Raw genomic sequence first — 14,237 nt, 5'->3', positions numbered from 1 at the left:
TTACGTATTTCTTACTTCATTTATAATTTTTGACAATTTATTTACCGTTCAATACATGTACAATATATAAATATAGGAAAAATTATATAATGCATTCTCTTAAAAGAGATGCACCGATACATCTCTATCTGTTTTAGTATCTGAAATAATTTTTTAGTCAAATTTTTTCTCATAGTAATAAATTATAGTTATTTAAGACATCCTATAAAATTTCAAGAAATTCAGAAAAGTTTAAGATACCAAAAACTGCGTTCAAACAGTGTGTTGCACGCGTGACTATTTTATTTTATACGCGTGTAAAATAGATTGTTTGAATATTATTTTCTATACTGTAAATTATTCCGAATTTCTCAAAATTTTGTAAGATATTTTAAATAGTTATAACGTACATGAATCTGAAAAAAATTAGACTAAAAAAATTCTTCTGGATGCCGAAACAAGTAGAAGGTGTATCACTACATCCCTTTTAAGGGAGTGACTTGTAGAATCACCCATAAATACATATAGGTGATTTTGCACCCCTTAAAAGAGGTACACCGATGCACTTCTTATTTGTTTTGGCATCTAGAAAAAAATATTAGTCTATTTTTTTTTATAGTTGTGTACGTTATATAGTTATCTAAGACATTTTACAAAATTTGGAGAAATTTAGAATAATTTATAATATAAAAAATAATGTTCAAACAATTTATTTCACACACATATAAAATAAAAGAGTCACACATGCAATAAACTGGTTAAACTCTATTTTTGGCATGTTAATTATTTTTTAATTATTTAAAATTCTAAAGGATGTCTTAAATAATTATAACGTACACAACTACGAAAAAGTTAGACTAAAAATTCTTCCTAATTACAAAACAAATAGGGGTGCACCGATACACTTCTTTTATGAGGGTACATGCACCCGTGCAACACTTGTTGAAACCTGTTTTTGAGGTGTTAAATTTTTTCGAATTTTTTAAAATGTTAAAAGATGTCTTAAATAAACCTTTATGACTATAAGAAAAAATATTTATTAAAATATTATTTCAGATATCAAAATAAATAAACATCATTAGTAGATTACTTTTAAAAGAGTACATTATAGAATTTTGGATAAATATATATCTTCATATTATTATTATTATTATTTTTCTTTTCAAATAAGGCCAAATGAGGAACACGGGAAAACACCCACGTACCAACTTCTCTACCAACAGATACCAAACAATTGGGTACCATTCAAAGCATGCATTTATAGTTTTGGAAAATTGTAGAATGCATCACTTAAAATCACTTTTAATATTTCGACATTCAGAATTTTTTTTATTTAACTTAAAATATTTTGTAAAATTTTAAAACATTTAATACGTTGAAAATAAATTTTAAACAATATATTACGCACCTATTTTTTTTTTTATTTTAAATGAATGTGAAATAAATTATTTAAGCATCGCTTTTTTATTATAAATAATTTGAGATTCTTCAAAATTTTAAATAATAACTTAAATAACTATAATATATGATTAAGAATAATTAGATTATTAAATTTAAGGAGAGCACCACCATAGAAGCTCCTATAGTTTTTATTTCTTTGTTTTCATAATTATATGTATAAAAATAATAAATAAATAGAAAATAGTGAAAACTTGATCGTAGCTGATTTTGGATATGGCTTATCGAACAAATAAACCCAAAAGAAATGTACACATTATAATTTAAATGATAAAAAGAGAAATGCTAAAGAGTTTTTATAGTGTCTAGTATAATATTGTTATTAGTGTAATTTAATATTGAATCTCACTTATTTTAATTTAATAAAAATTATAAAAAAATACTAGCTAATTATAAAACGTATGTTATAGAGGTATTAGATACTTTGGTGTCTCATATCAATGCTCTCATAAAAAAGAGTAGAGCATTGTTATTGAATACTTATAGTGCCTAACACGTTTTATGGGTGGTGTCTTACGATTGGTTAGTAATATTTCTTAAAAGTTATTTATTTTAAGTTAAATGAAATCTAATACTAAATTACACTAATAAAAATATGATACTGAGAAAAGTATTAGACAGCAATAATGTATTTTAGCATTTCTCAAAAGAGTAAGAGATTCAACTCCTTCTAAACCAATAAAAACATAGTGGCTAGCTGTTCGGTAATTAAGAGTGGGATAGAAAATGTCGACTCTCACGTTATATATATATTATATAGTGATATAATTATAAGTTCATTGATCTTATCTTACTAGCTACACCTATAGCTTGATGGAGTCGAAATCAACTTTAGTAATATATAATTTCTTTTTTTTTTTTTAAAAAAAAAAATAATAAAAGACATTACGTGTTAATATTGTTATGGTACAATTAAGTATCGAGTCTTAAATAATTATTTTTTAAAAAATATCACTAATCAATTATAAAATAACATATCTAGAAACTATTAGTCACTACTAATATCTAATAACAATACTCTTTAAAAATATATATAATTTCATACATAGGGCTCGTTTGAAACGCCGTATTAGGTCGTATTGTATTGTATTGTATTATATTGTCTTGGATTATATATCATATTTTTATATAATACTATGTTAAACTTTAATTTATACTAAAATATTATATATTTAGGTGTCCATAAAAGTTAATACCACATATAGTTTTACATAAAAATATTGCATAAAATACAATTTAATATAATACAATACAGTACAATACGACTTAGTACGAGCCCGTAAGAGAGAGAGTTAGGATCAAATTAATATTTGAGATAATTTATTACAAGTATACCAACTTAGCTAGTGTAACTTAATTTGGTTTCTTTGTTCACCCATGCACTTGTCAGGTACGACGTCTATGCACCTGTCCCCATTTGATATATATAATTTATATATATATGTGTAGTAAAAGTAAGTAAGGCAGGGACAGTTGGAAGTAATTAATCGTAGAATTTGTGGGTGGAAACTTAGCATTTGTACCTTCCTTTTTCTACCCACCCTATTATAAACGACACTATAAATTTCTATGAACTCATATGCACAATTTCATTACAACATTACATTAAAGCTTACCTCTCTCTACTACACTTCATCACTTTAACCAAAACATATATTAGAATCATGGGGTTCTACTTCCCATACAATATCCTACCTTTTCTTACTGTAAGTTCTAGTTATTTTTTTCAAAAAAACAAATAGTCTTGTTTTATTTTCTTTCTCATTTCAATTAATATATGTGTATGTATATATATATACACACAGTTGTTGTTTGTAGCAAGCCATGCCGTGCAATCTCCAGAACTTTATTGGAAGTCTGTTCTGCCAAACACACCTATGCCAAAAGCTGTTACAAATCTTCTACAATCAGGTTGGTGCTACCAAATTGACACCTCCTCTTTAAAGTTTTTCTTTTATTATTGAAAATATTTCTTGCTGTATATATTCATGAAAAAAATCTACAATTCTCTTTTTTAAGAGGGGTTTATCGATGCACTCTTATCTATTTCGGTATGTGGAAAAATATTTTAATATACTTTTTTTTTATAGTCGTCTACGTTGTAGTTATTTAAGACCTCTCCTGCAAAATTTTGAGAAATTTAAAAACATTTAACATGCGGAAAATAGGAATCAAGCAGTTTATTTCACACGCGTATAAAATAAAAGAGTCTCGTGTGCATCAAACTGTTTGAATCCTGTTTTAGACGTGTTAAAGTTTTCCGATATCTCAAAATTTTATAAGATGTCTTAAATAACTACAACGTAGACGTAGACGACCATAAAAAAGTAAACTAATAAATTCTCTCAAGTTGGATCCATCAAGCCTTTTAAGGGGTGGTTTATAAAATCACCCTATATTCATTATGGTAATTAATAATTACAGGCCAGCAGGCATCGATCTTTAATTAAGATTTTCAAATTTGTTATTTAATGAACTAAGTAATTAAAAAGGGATTAATAAAGTAGTTATAATGGGGTGATGATTTTGTAGATATATTAAGGGAAGAGAAGAGTACCTCTGTGAATAATGTTGATAACAAAGGAAGTAGCAACGTTGATGTTGGTGTTGGTGTTGGTAACAAAGGAGGTACCAACGTTGGTGTTGGTGTTGGTGTTGGTAACAAAGGAGGTACCAACGTTGGTGTTGGTGGTAAAGAAGGAGGAGTTTCTGTAAACACAACACATAAGGGAAAACCTGTTTATGTTGGAGTAGGTGTGAAAGGAAAAGACCCATTTGTGTACAAGTATGCAGCCAATGAAACTCAACTTCATGACAATCCTAGTGTAGCTCTGTTTTTCTTGGACAAGGACATTCAACCTGGGACTCAAATGAACTTGAACTTCGTCAAGAGTAGTACTAGTATGAGTAGTACTTCAACTTTCTTGCCCCGTCAAGTAGCTCAATCAATCCCATTCTCATCTAAAAAATTGCCTGAAATTTTGAACAAACTTTCGGTTAAACCACACTCAGAGGAGGCTGAGATGGTGAAACAAACAATCGAAGAGTGTGAAGAGCCGAGTATCAAAGGTGAAGACAAGTATTGTGCAACTTCATTAGAGTCAATGATAGACTTTACCACTTCCAAGCTTGGTAACAACAACAACGTACAAGCAATTTCTACAAATGTAGTAGAGGAGAAAGAATCTGTTGGGATACAAAAGTACACAATAAAACAAGTAGAAAAGAAGAGAAACTCAAACTCCAAAGTAACCGTTGTGTGCCACAAGCTAAACTATCCTTTCGCAGTCTTCTATTGCCACACTTCACAAGCCACTGAGGCTTATATGGTGACCTTACAAGGTAGTGATGATGGGAACAAAGTTAAGGCAGTAGCTGCTTGCCATAAAGACACCTCAGGATGGAACCCAAACCACTTGGCCTTCAAAGTCCTTAACGTTAAACAAGGAACTGTTCCAGTCTGCCATTTCCTTCCTCAGGATCATATTGTTTGGATTCAAAACTAGAACTCTACTATATATTTATATTTTATATACTCCATACAATTAATGCATCTTTTCTTTATTATTTAGTTGGATTGGAGTATAGTTTTAGTTGCAGCAGGTTTTTATCGTGACTGATCTTAATTTCTCAAAGATAATAAGTATGCATGCATGCATGCATGCATGCATCCACCTTATATGTGAATAATAATCCTGTATTAGTGTGTATGAAGTCTTATATGTATTCAGTTATGTACTATATATATAATTAAATAATGATATATAGATCGTATTGTGGCTCCGTTAAGAGACTTCTTGTTGAAAGGTCTAGAGATTTGTATTTTCAATTTACAAATTATAGAAGAATAAATTTGAGAGCATTGTTATATGGGGCACCAAGATAGTACTATTATGAGTTATGAGGTGAAATCCTTGACTAACAACCTTTTATAATCTTTATCAAAATAAAATAAATGAGACTCCATATAATATTTAATTACACTAATAATAATATTATACCTTAAGCACCATGGATACCCTTTAATATTTCTCTAAATTTGATGTTATTGACGGTAGCCAACTTGCTCTTTTATATTTTAATATTCTTTAATGAAACCTTTCGGATTAAAACTTCAATTACCAAAAGCCTCCATACAAACTTTAGGTAGAAACAAGTTGTTTAGCATCACTACAAGAAATTAGACTTTTGTGCGTTGGTAAGAGTTGGGTATTAATTTGGAAAAATGAAATCTTCTTTTGCTAGCGTATAATTTTGCTTTGGCAAAAGGGGTCAGAAAATCAGCGTCAGTACTGCAACTTTTGCCAATAAAAAATGAAAAGTGTTGGTAAAAGTGTACATGCCGGTAAAACTTTTACCAGAGCTGGAAAAATTACTTGTACCAGTGCATTAATGCGCTGCCAAAAGTATTTTTTGATAGATGGATATTTGACTTTTACCAACACATTTTTGCTCTGGCAAAACTCGCTTGTAGTTGTCACATAATAAAATTTTCCCACTGCAATAATTCGTCGGTAAAATTTTGTAATTAATTTGTTTAATTTTAGATTTTTTATTAATTATTTTTAAATTAAAGTAAATTAAAATTAAAAAAAATAAAACATGAAAGCTTAATTATTAATAATTACACAATAAAATATAATTTTAAATTATTCTAAGTATACATGCATAATATAGTTATAATTGTCAAAAAATTAGTAAATAAATATATGTTTAAAATACGAACATTAGTATAATTTTCTCAATTAAAATAAAGTAAATACTACTACAAATTGGTTGTATCATCATCAATATCATCATTGTCATGCCCATCATTATTTTCCACCTCTGTTATTATAGATGTCAGTTATAAACTGAGACTAAGAAGTTTGGGTGGTATTTAGTGTCATTTTTTTTAAAAAAAATTGTCTTTTAAACTAACACTAAAAGCCTATTTTGTAGTAGTAAATTTAAATTTTGAATCATAAAAAAATTAATATAGCTTTTACATCGACTTTTATATTGTAGTTATGATCAAAAAACATACTTAATAGATGAGATTAACGAAGTGCATAAAGAATGACTCTCCTACTTACATAAATTTATGTCATGATATGGATTAAAATTTATTAACTGTAAGACTAATTATACTTATTGTCAAATTTTTAACGAGTATTTACAAAATGTATTGTGATATAAGACTTTTTTTTTTTTAAGAAATTGTGATATATAAGACTTTGTTATACTAAGAGATGCCTTATATATATCTATTTAATGTATAAAAAAATATTTACAAATGATATTTAAATTGTAAATTTATCTATATAATCAATATAATAGGAGAGGGAATCTAAAAAAAATATTTCTCCCACAACAGTAGATTATCTCACAGTCTATTAAAAAGCCATCAAGATTGACTAATGTGAAGACTCGGTTTGACCGAGTAGACAAAAAGAAAAAAAAAAAGAAAAGATTTTATAAATATAGTGGGACCCACATTTTATCATCGCATAATCTCTCTCTCTCTCTCTCTCTCTCTCTCTCTCTCTCTCTCCCACTTCTCTTTCTCTCTCTTCGAAGCTTCAAAGAAGCCATAACCACCACCACCACCATCACTTTTCGACGACCACTCTTCGACGATCGTCTGACCCCACATGCTAGACCATTTAAACCCGCAGGCACCGACGACCTCAAGCCCCAAGCAGTGTTGTCCCTTTTATCGCTGTTAGCTTGAGATCGCAAGTTAAAGTTTGGAGGTTCAAACTTTGAACATAATTTTTTGCCACCTCTGGTGTTTGTTTGACGAGTCGTCTTCACCACTAGACTCAACTCATCAAGGAGAACAACCTACACTAAGCCATTTTGCCCAGCCTGCTACTTTTTCCAGTGATGTTTTTGTAGCTCTAGCCCTTTCCGGTGATTTTCTAGCGATATCGTGTACCGTTTCGACAAATAGTTGGCATGTGTGTGATCTACTCGTCGAGGTGGTCATTTTGATACATACTACTCCTATTTTCGAAAACATTTCTAACACACTGATTTTTACTGCCACCGATAGTTAATGTGCACCGCTTAGGTGAATTTTTGGAACTTTAAACTTTAAATATAGTCATATATATGTTGTTGGACTCGATTTTGAATATAGAATGAAATGATGATAATTACTTAACCATTTAATGGTATATGTCAGAGTGATATCTAAGACTGGACTAAACAATTGGAGCTCGGGATTGAGAGCTAAGATTATCTTCTCAGCAATCACTCTTCGGCCACCGTCTGACCCCACACACCGGATCATTCAAATTCTTAGGCACTGATGACCTCAACCCCTAAGCAGCGCCACCCATTTTGCCGCTGTTAGCCTGAGATTACAAGTCAAAGTTTAGAGGTTCAAACTTTGAACAGATTTTTTGGCCACCTCCGGTATCTTTTTGACGAGTCATTTTCACCACTAGACTCAACTTGTCGAGGAGAACAACCTACATTAAGCCATTTTTTCCAGCCTGCTACTTTTCCAGGGACATTTTTGTAGCTCTGCCTTTTTCTAGCGACTTTCTGGCAATATCATGTATCGTTTTGACAAATGGTTAATATGGGTGTGATCTACTCGTCGAGGTGGTCATTTTGATAAATACTATCCCTATTTTTAGTGATATTTTCGGTACACTGATTTCTACCGTCACCAATAATTAATGTGCAATGGTTAGGTGAGGTTTTAGAACTCCAAACTTTAAGTACAATCATACTATATGTTGTTGGACCCGATTTTGAATGTAGAATGCAATGATGATAATTATTTAGCCATTTGATGGTATATGTAAGAGTGATATCTAAGATTAGACTAAACAATCAGAACTTGGGACTTGAGAGCTTAAGATCGTCTTTTGGACAAAGTTTAATAATGACTTGAGAGAGGTAAGGACTCAACTTGATTATTGGACTTGATTTTATACGTGTTGAATAACATTAGACATATTCTAATTTTTATGATTTGCAAATTGTTTGAAAAATTGAAAACTCAATCTGCATATTTTTCTGGACTATTCTGGGACACTGAGTGCCAACTATATTTTTATACAAATATTTATGCAGGTTATGATTTTTGAGTTTATTCAAAATACAGTCATTATGCTGCCGAATTTTCTATAAAATAAAAGGATTATGCTCTTTTGTTATCCTTATTATTTGCATGCTTTTGGTTATACTGATGAGAGTCATGTTGATCATGATTTGTGCATACTGTTGTTTCACGACCTAGTCTTTGTGTCATCATAAGTAGATCAGGTATTCACTCACCTGTAGGTGAAAGACCTAGAATCTGTACATGGAGTAAACTGAATCTGAGCCCCGGTATTATGGTGGTTATCAGTTGCGTCTACCTGATTTTGGATGTCATTTTCTATGATTAGTATTGAGAGCTAGGGGTCTAGTGGACGATGTGATATGTATTTGACGCTTGATTTTGTGATTATTTGTGATCTCTCCACTTTGTTTAAATATTTTGATAATGGTGATGTGATATTTTATTTTAACAGCTAACCATGCATGAATTTTTATTAAACTAAGAGTCCTTTAATATTAGTTATTTTTCTACTGGGCTTTATAAGCTCACCTTCCTATTTTTTTTCCATTCTAAGAACTCAGTTTGATGCTAGTGGATGAGGATGATACTGTTGAGGAAGAAAAATGTTAATAGTTTTGTCTTATTCTACTTATCAAACTTTCCAATGAAACTGATTTTGTATTTAAGCTTGAATGGATGGTTTAGATGACTTAAATTAGCTATGTACTAGTTAGAAATGAGGAATGATGAATGCTAGATATTATTTTTGTATTTTATTGACTTATTAAATCTATTTATTCGGAAACGACTCTCTACTTTTTTGTTAAGTTGTAATTTTTCGTTTATTTCCAGAATTTGTAATTTCTTGGCTCATAATGTGGCCAGGTGGGCTTATGCTAACTTAATTTCCGGTATGGTAGATCTTTCTTCAATACCGACTACTATCCTTTGTATTGACAATGAGGTCTAACTTTTTCTATCTATGAAACATCGTTTTTCAAAAAAAAATAAAAATCTATTTATTCGGTGACTACATAACTGTGGGGGGATATTATTGTTCTTTTATATTGATGAGTGGTCCTGATTTTGTTACTAATATTTTCTTATCGATATAGGAGTTAATCCATTATTTTTAAAAAGTACTTTGTGATATAAATTAAAAGATCATTTATAAGCATTATCTTCCTACAAGGGTCGAAGTGTGACTTTTGATCACCCAAATTATAGATATTACAAATCTATCACGGCCTAGGGCTCGGGTTGTGACAACCAATCTCGGGAGACCAGGCCTGTCGTGTGAGGTGTCCAAAGGTGCTATAAATTAGGACAAATATTCTTATCACCACGCCTTGATTACATAACCAATAATGACGGGCCTAGACCGCCGAAATTGCCAACAATAACGACACCAATCTTGGTATTGAAATTCACGGCGATTTGGGCCTACTAAGATAGATCAATAATATGGTCGGGCCCGCTAAAATAGGCCTTTTTTTGATGTCCATATGTATAACACATTGTTATGTAAATGATGAGTTTAAATATTCCCAAACTTACACTATTAAGACTATAATCAATGATCTCTTATTAAATGTGTATGTTTATCAAATAATTTTAATGATTGCTAGCATCTAAAATTTTGAAATAAATAAATAAATATATAAATAAAATTTTTGAATATTTTTTTTAACCACGCTTAATTATAGCGTTTCTTTTTTAAACTTATTGATGGACAACATCAAAATAAATTTATATATATATATTTATTTATTGTTAAATAGGAAAAGGAAATCACTGTTATTGTTGGTTTGGTTACTACTTAGGTGCTTTTAAGATACTTTTAAATCATTACAAAAAATCTCCAAACTAAAGTGGATGACATCTTGGTTACAATTCATACTCCACCCGGCCCAACTTGTTGATTTGAACATTATAAATTTACTATTGCTTTACAATTATTATTATTATTTGGTGGTTTTTGACGGGTATAACAACAATAATTATAAAATAATTTAATATAATCTTCTAATTATTAACGGATAATTTTTATTCTGATTTTGTTACTGAAACGAAGTACTTTCGAGAAATTCTCTCAAAACAACAACTTAATCACGTTTCTAACTTCTCTCTAGTAATCACCAAATTAAAATGCCATCCTTTTAGAATTATTTTGTGTTCCAATTTATATAATATAATCTAATTATTAAAAGAAATAAATAAGCACAAATAGTACTCTTAATTTTCATTTTAAAATTATATGTATTTTTAGTTGTAACTTTTGTTCAGAAAAGTTAGAATTTTTTTTAACGAACTTACATATCATAAACACTTTCTCGTGACCCTATTCGGGTTAATTCTGTATAAATTCTTGAATGAGAAACAGAAGTAATTTAAATAGGCAAAGCATATATCACCATCGCTCTCTCTTCTTCTTCTTCTTCTTCTCTCTCTCTCTCTCTCTATAACCCCTCATAGTTGTTACTCATCTTCCACATAAACCTCTCTCATTGAACAAAACGGAGATTAAAAAAAAAAAGTATTTACTCATTCTCGCATGTGGATAATATCCACTCCAGAATTTAAGGAGTACAACTACTACTTTCTCTCTCACACACACACACAAAAAAAAAAACTTAACCTTGATTCATCATCATCATCATCATCTTATAAAAATTTGTAAATAAGAGAGAAGAGAAAGAAGGAAAAAGAAATCAGGGTAGGTAGGTAGGTAGGTAGGTAGGTGTTGGATTTGGATCTCTTCTTATTATCAGTGTGGCGGCATTATTATTACATGGAGTTGTACTTAAGAGAAATAGAAGGGAAACAAGCCCATGATCCTGTTATTATGGTAGAGGATGATTTGAAAAGCATGAGGAGGAGGAGATGTTGCTGTGTTTATGTGGCGGGTCCGGTGATCGTGGGAGCGGGGCCATCGGGTCTAGCGGTGGCGGCATGCCTGAAAGAAAAAGGGGTGCCCAGCGTTGTGCTTGAAAGATCCAACTGCATAGCTTCCCTTTGGCAGTTGAAGACTTACGACAGACTTAGTCTCCATTTGCCAAAACACTTTTGTGAGCTTCCATTCATGTCGTTTCCATCTGATTTCCCAACCTATCCATCCAAACGACAGTTCGTACAGTACTTGGAGGAGTACGCGGAGAGGTTCCATATTAGGCCGCGTTTCAATCAAACGGTGTCATCGGCGGAGTACGACAACACAGTGGGGTTGTGGCGAGTGAGGACGAGCGAGAGCGAGTACGTGTGCCGGTGGGTGATAGTTGCTACTGGGGAGAATGCGGAGGCGCTTGAGCCGGAGATTAAAGGGATTGGGGAGTTTGGTGGGCCCATAAGGCACACCAGCTTGTATAAGAGTGGCCATGAATTTCGAGGGAAGAGAGTTTTGGTGGTTGGTTGTGGCAATTCTGGGATGGAGGTCTGTTTGGATCTATGCAATTATAATGCTTCTCCTGCTCTTGTCGTTAGGGACAAAGTAAGATTACTTATACCTTTTACTCTACTCCATCATTTTCTCTATTCTCTTAATTATAATTAATTACCTAGGTATACTTATTATTATGTTCTAAGTTCAACCAGTTATTATTAATTATACTTTTGAAACAAACAGTTTATTAGTTTTGCTTCAAATTATTAATTTTCATGCCAACAAAAGTTATAAGCAGCAGCAGCAGTAGTAGTAGTAATAGAGTGTTATAAAGTAGGTAGGTAGGAAAAAAAAGGAAAGAAAGAAAAGAAAAGCCCATATTTCAATTGGTTTCAAGTTTCAAAACGTTTACATATATATACTCAAACACACAATCAAAGCACAATGAATGATTCCACAAAAAACCCTATTTTTGGCAAAAACAAATATCTTTCATCTTTCTTTTTTTTTTCTTGAGATTCCGAAGCAAGCGTATATAATAACATTGGTAAGAAATACTAGTTTATGTAATTTAATTTAATTAATTAAATGGGATGGTAAATGAATAATGAAGGTACACATCCTACCACGAGAGATGCTGGGAAAATCCACTTTCGGGGTGTCCATGTGGTTGCTCAAGTGGTTGCCCATACGACTTGTCGATCGCTTCCTTCTAATCGTGTCGAGGCTCATATTAGGCGACACCTCTCTCTTCGGATTGGACCGCCCTCCTTTGGGTCCCTTAGAGCTCAAGAACTTGTCCGGAAAGACCCCAGTTTTAGACGTTGGCACACTTGCCATGATCAAAAGTGGAGACATTCAAGTACTACTACTACTACTGCATTATTCCACTTTTCTTTTTTCTTTTTTTTTTTAATTTCATTTTATAATAATTATATAATTTTGTTGGAGGGTTTCTCGTGAATTAGACAACTATATAGTAGTACTAGTACTACTCCTCTATATATATATATATATAACTTTTTTGTTGATTGATCATATTATGTGGTACAAGAATCAAATGATATGATTGCGATTGTAATTTCTAAGATTTCCTGTGTGTTATATAATATAAATTTATAGTGGCACAGCCACTCGCTTTAGTAGAGTATCGTTTTTTGATTTTTCAAATATTTGAAAGAAAGAAAAAATAAAAAAGATATCAAATAATCATGATTATGTTTTTCAATAGTTTCATCTAGCTGTTTATAGTTTAATATATATATATAGTGACATACATTATAACCCATATACTTTATTTTTTAGTACATGTACATAAATAATAACTTTTTCTATTTACTCATTATTATTAATGGAATTTATAATTCCTTTTTCATTTTTTTTAATAATATTGAACATATATATATTTTAGGTATTTCCAGGTATAAAGCGGCTAAAACGACATAGAGTGGAATTCGTGGATGGAACAACAGAGAAATTTGATGCAATCATATTGGCAACAGGTTACAGAAGCAACGTACCCTCTTGGTTAAAGGTAAAATAATATATAATTAATAATAACAAAAAAAAAAATGTAGTTTCGTTACATACATATATATAAATATATAGATATAATTTTTTGTTGGTGGTTTTAATTAATTAATAAAAATATAGGAAGGAGAAATGTTTTCAAAAAAAGATGGATTGCCAAAAAGGCCATTTCCTAATGGATGGAAAGGAGAGAGTGGGCTTTATGCGGTGGGGTTCACAAAGCGTGGACTCCTTGGGGCATCAATGGACGCCAAAAGAATAGCAGAAGATATCCAACGGTGTTGGATTGCTAACACATCAACTACAACTACGACCTATAGCTACTTGTCATAATAATAATCATCATCTCACAATATATAAATTTTTATACCCAAAAACAAAAACCAAAACCATATTATTTTGACTTGAGACTTAGAGGCCGGGATATGTTACAATATTTTTTACATGATTATATATATATATATTGATTTTGGGAGAAGAAAATAAAGTAGCAAAAAATTAAAAAAAAAAAATGAAAAGGGGAGAGATGAGTTATATATATATATATATAAATATATCTGTGATCCTTTTTCATCATGTGTTTCCAAAACTGACATATAGGTTGGGTTGGTTTGGTTTGATAGGTAGAGAACAATATTGGGTGGGAGGAATATTTAGATATATATATATATATATATTTATGAAATTAATTGACGTTTGAGAGTGAGCTGAGCTTGGGGACCTCAACTGTACATCATCTTGTACAATATTGATTATTATTAATGTTCACACTCTGAAGAGAGGTTTAATTTGGTTTTTGTGATTTTTTTTAATACCTATATACAGTAATGATGTTTTCTCTTTGATTAA

The 14,237-nt window shown here is 31.0% G+C and overlaps 2 protein-coding genes across 2 annotated transcripts; both read left to right on the top strand.

Annotated features, from left to right (window-relative positions):
• Positions 1-2,896: 2,896 nt before the first annotated feature.
• On the top strand, positions 2,897-5,220 carry LOC115702309 (BURP domain protein RD22). The gene is made up of 3 exons (XM_030629754.2): positions 2,897-3,143; positions 3,243-3,348; positions 3,970-5,220. Exons 1-3 carry the CDS (start codon positions 3,102-3,104, stop codon positions 4,941-4,943), a joined length of 1,122 nt encoding a protein of 373 aa, XP_030485614.2. The 5' UTR covers positions 2,897-3,101; the 3' UTR covers positions 4,944-5,220.
• Positions 5,221-10,743: 5,523 nt separating this feature from the next.
• Positions 10,744-13,771, top strand: LOC115702302 (indole-3-pyruvate monooxygenase YUCCA6). The gene is made up of 4 exons (XM_030629751.2): positions 10,744-11,966; positions 12,472-12,720; positions 13,270-13,392; positions 13,512-13,771. The coding sequence occupies exons 1-4, from the start codon at positions 11,271-11,273 to the stop codon at positions 13,719-13,721; spliced, it is 1,278 nt and encodes a 425-aa protein (XP_030485611.1). The 5' UTR covers positions 10,744-11,270; the 3' UTR covers positions 13,722-13,771.
• The last annotated feature ends 466 nt before the right edge of the window (positions 13,772-14,237 follow it).

Source organism: Cannabis sativa, chromosome X, assembly GCF_029168945.1.
Source record: "Cannabis sativa cultivar Pink pepper isolate KNU-18-1 chromosome X, ASM2916894v1, whole genome shotgun sequence".
NCBI classification, from domain to species: Eukaryota; Viridiplantae; Streptophyta; class Magnoliopsida; order Rosales; family Cannabaceae; genus Cannabis; species Cannabis sativa.
This window is presented reverse-complemented; position numbering and strand designations above follow the sequence as displayed.

Bases quoted from the DNA above. Each gene is read 5' to 3' on its own strand.
- LOC115702302 (XM_030629751.2), top strand. From the start codon at position 11,271: ATGGAGTTGTACTTAAGAGAAATAGAAGGGAAACAAGCCCATGATCCT. The intron at 11,967-12,471 runs GTAAGATTACTT...TGAATAATGAAG, and splicing joins CTCTTGTCGTTAGGGACAAA to GTACACATCCTACCACGAGA. The intron at 12,721-13,269 runs GTACTACTACTA...TATATATTTTAG, and splicing joins TCAAAAGTGGAGACATTCAA to GTATTTCCAGGTATAAAGCG.
- LOC115702309 (XM_030629754.2), top strand. From the start codon at position 3,102: ATGGGGTTCTACTTCCCATACAATATCCTACCTTTTCTTACT. The intron at 3,144-3,242 runs GTAAGTTCTAGT...ATATACACACAG, and splicing joins ATATCCTACCTTTTCTTACT to TTGTTGTTTGTAGCAAGCCA. The intron at 3,349-3,969 runs GTTGGTGCTACC...ATGATTTTGTAG, and splicing joins TACAAATCTTCTACAATCAG to ATATATTAAGGGAAGAGAAG.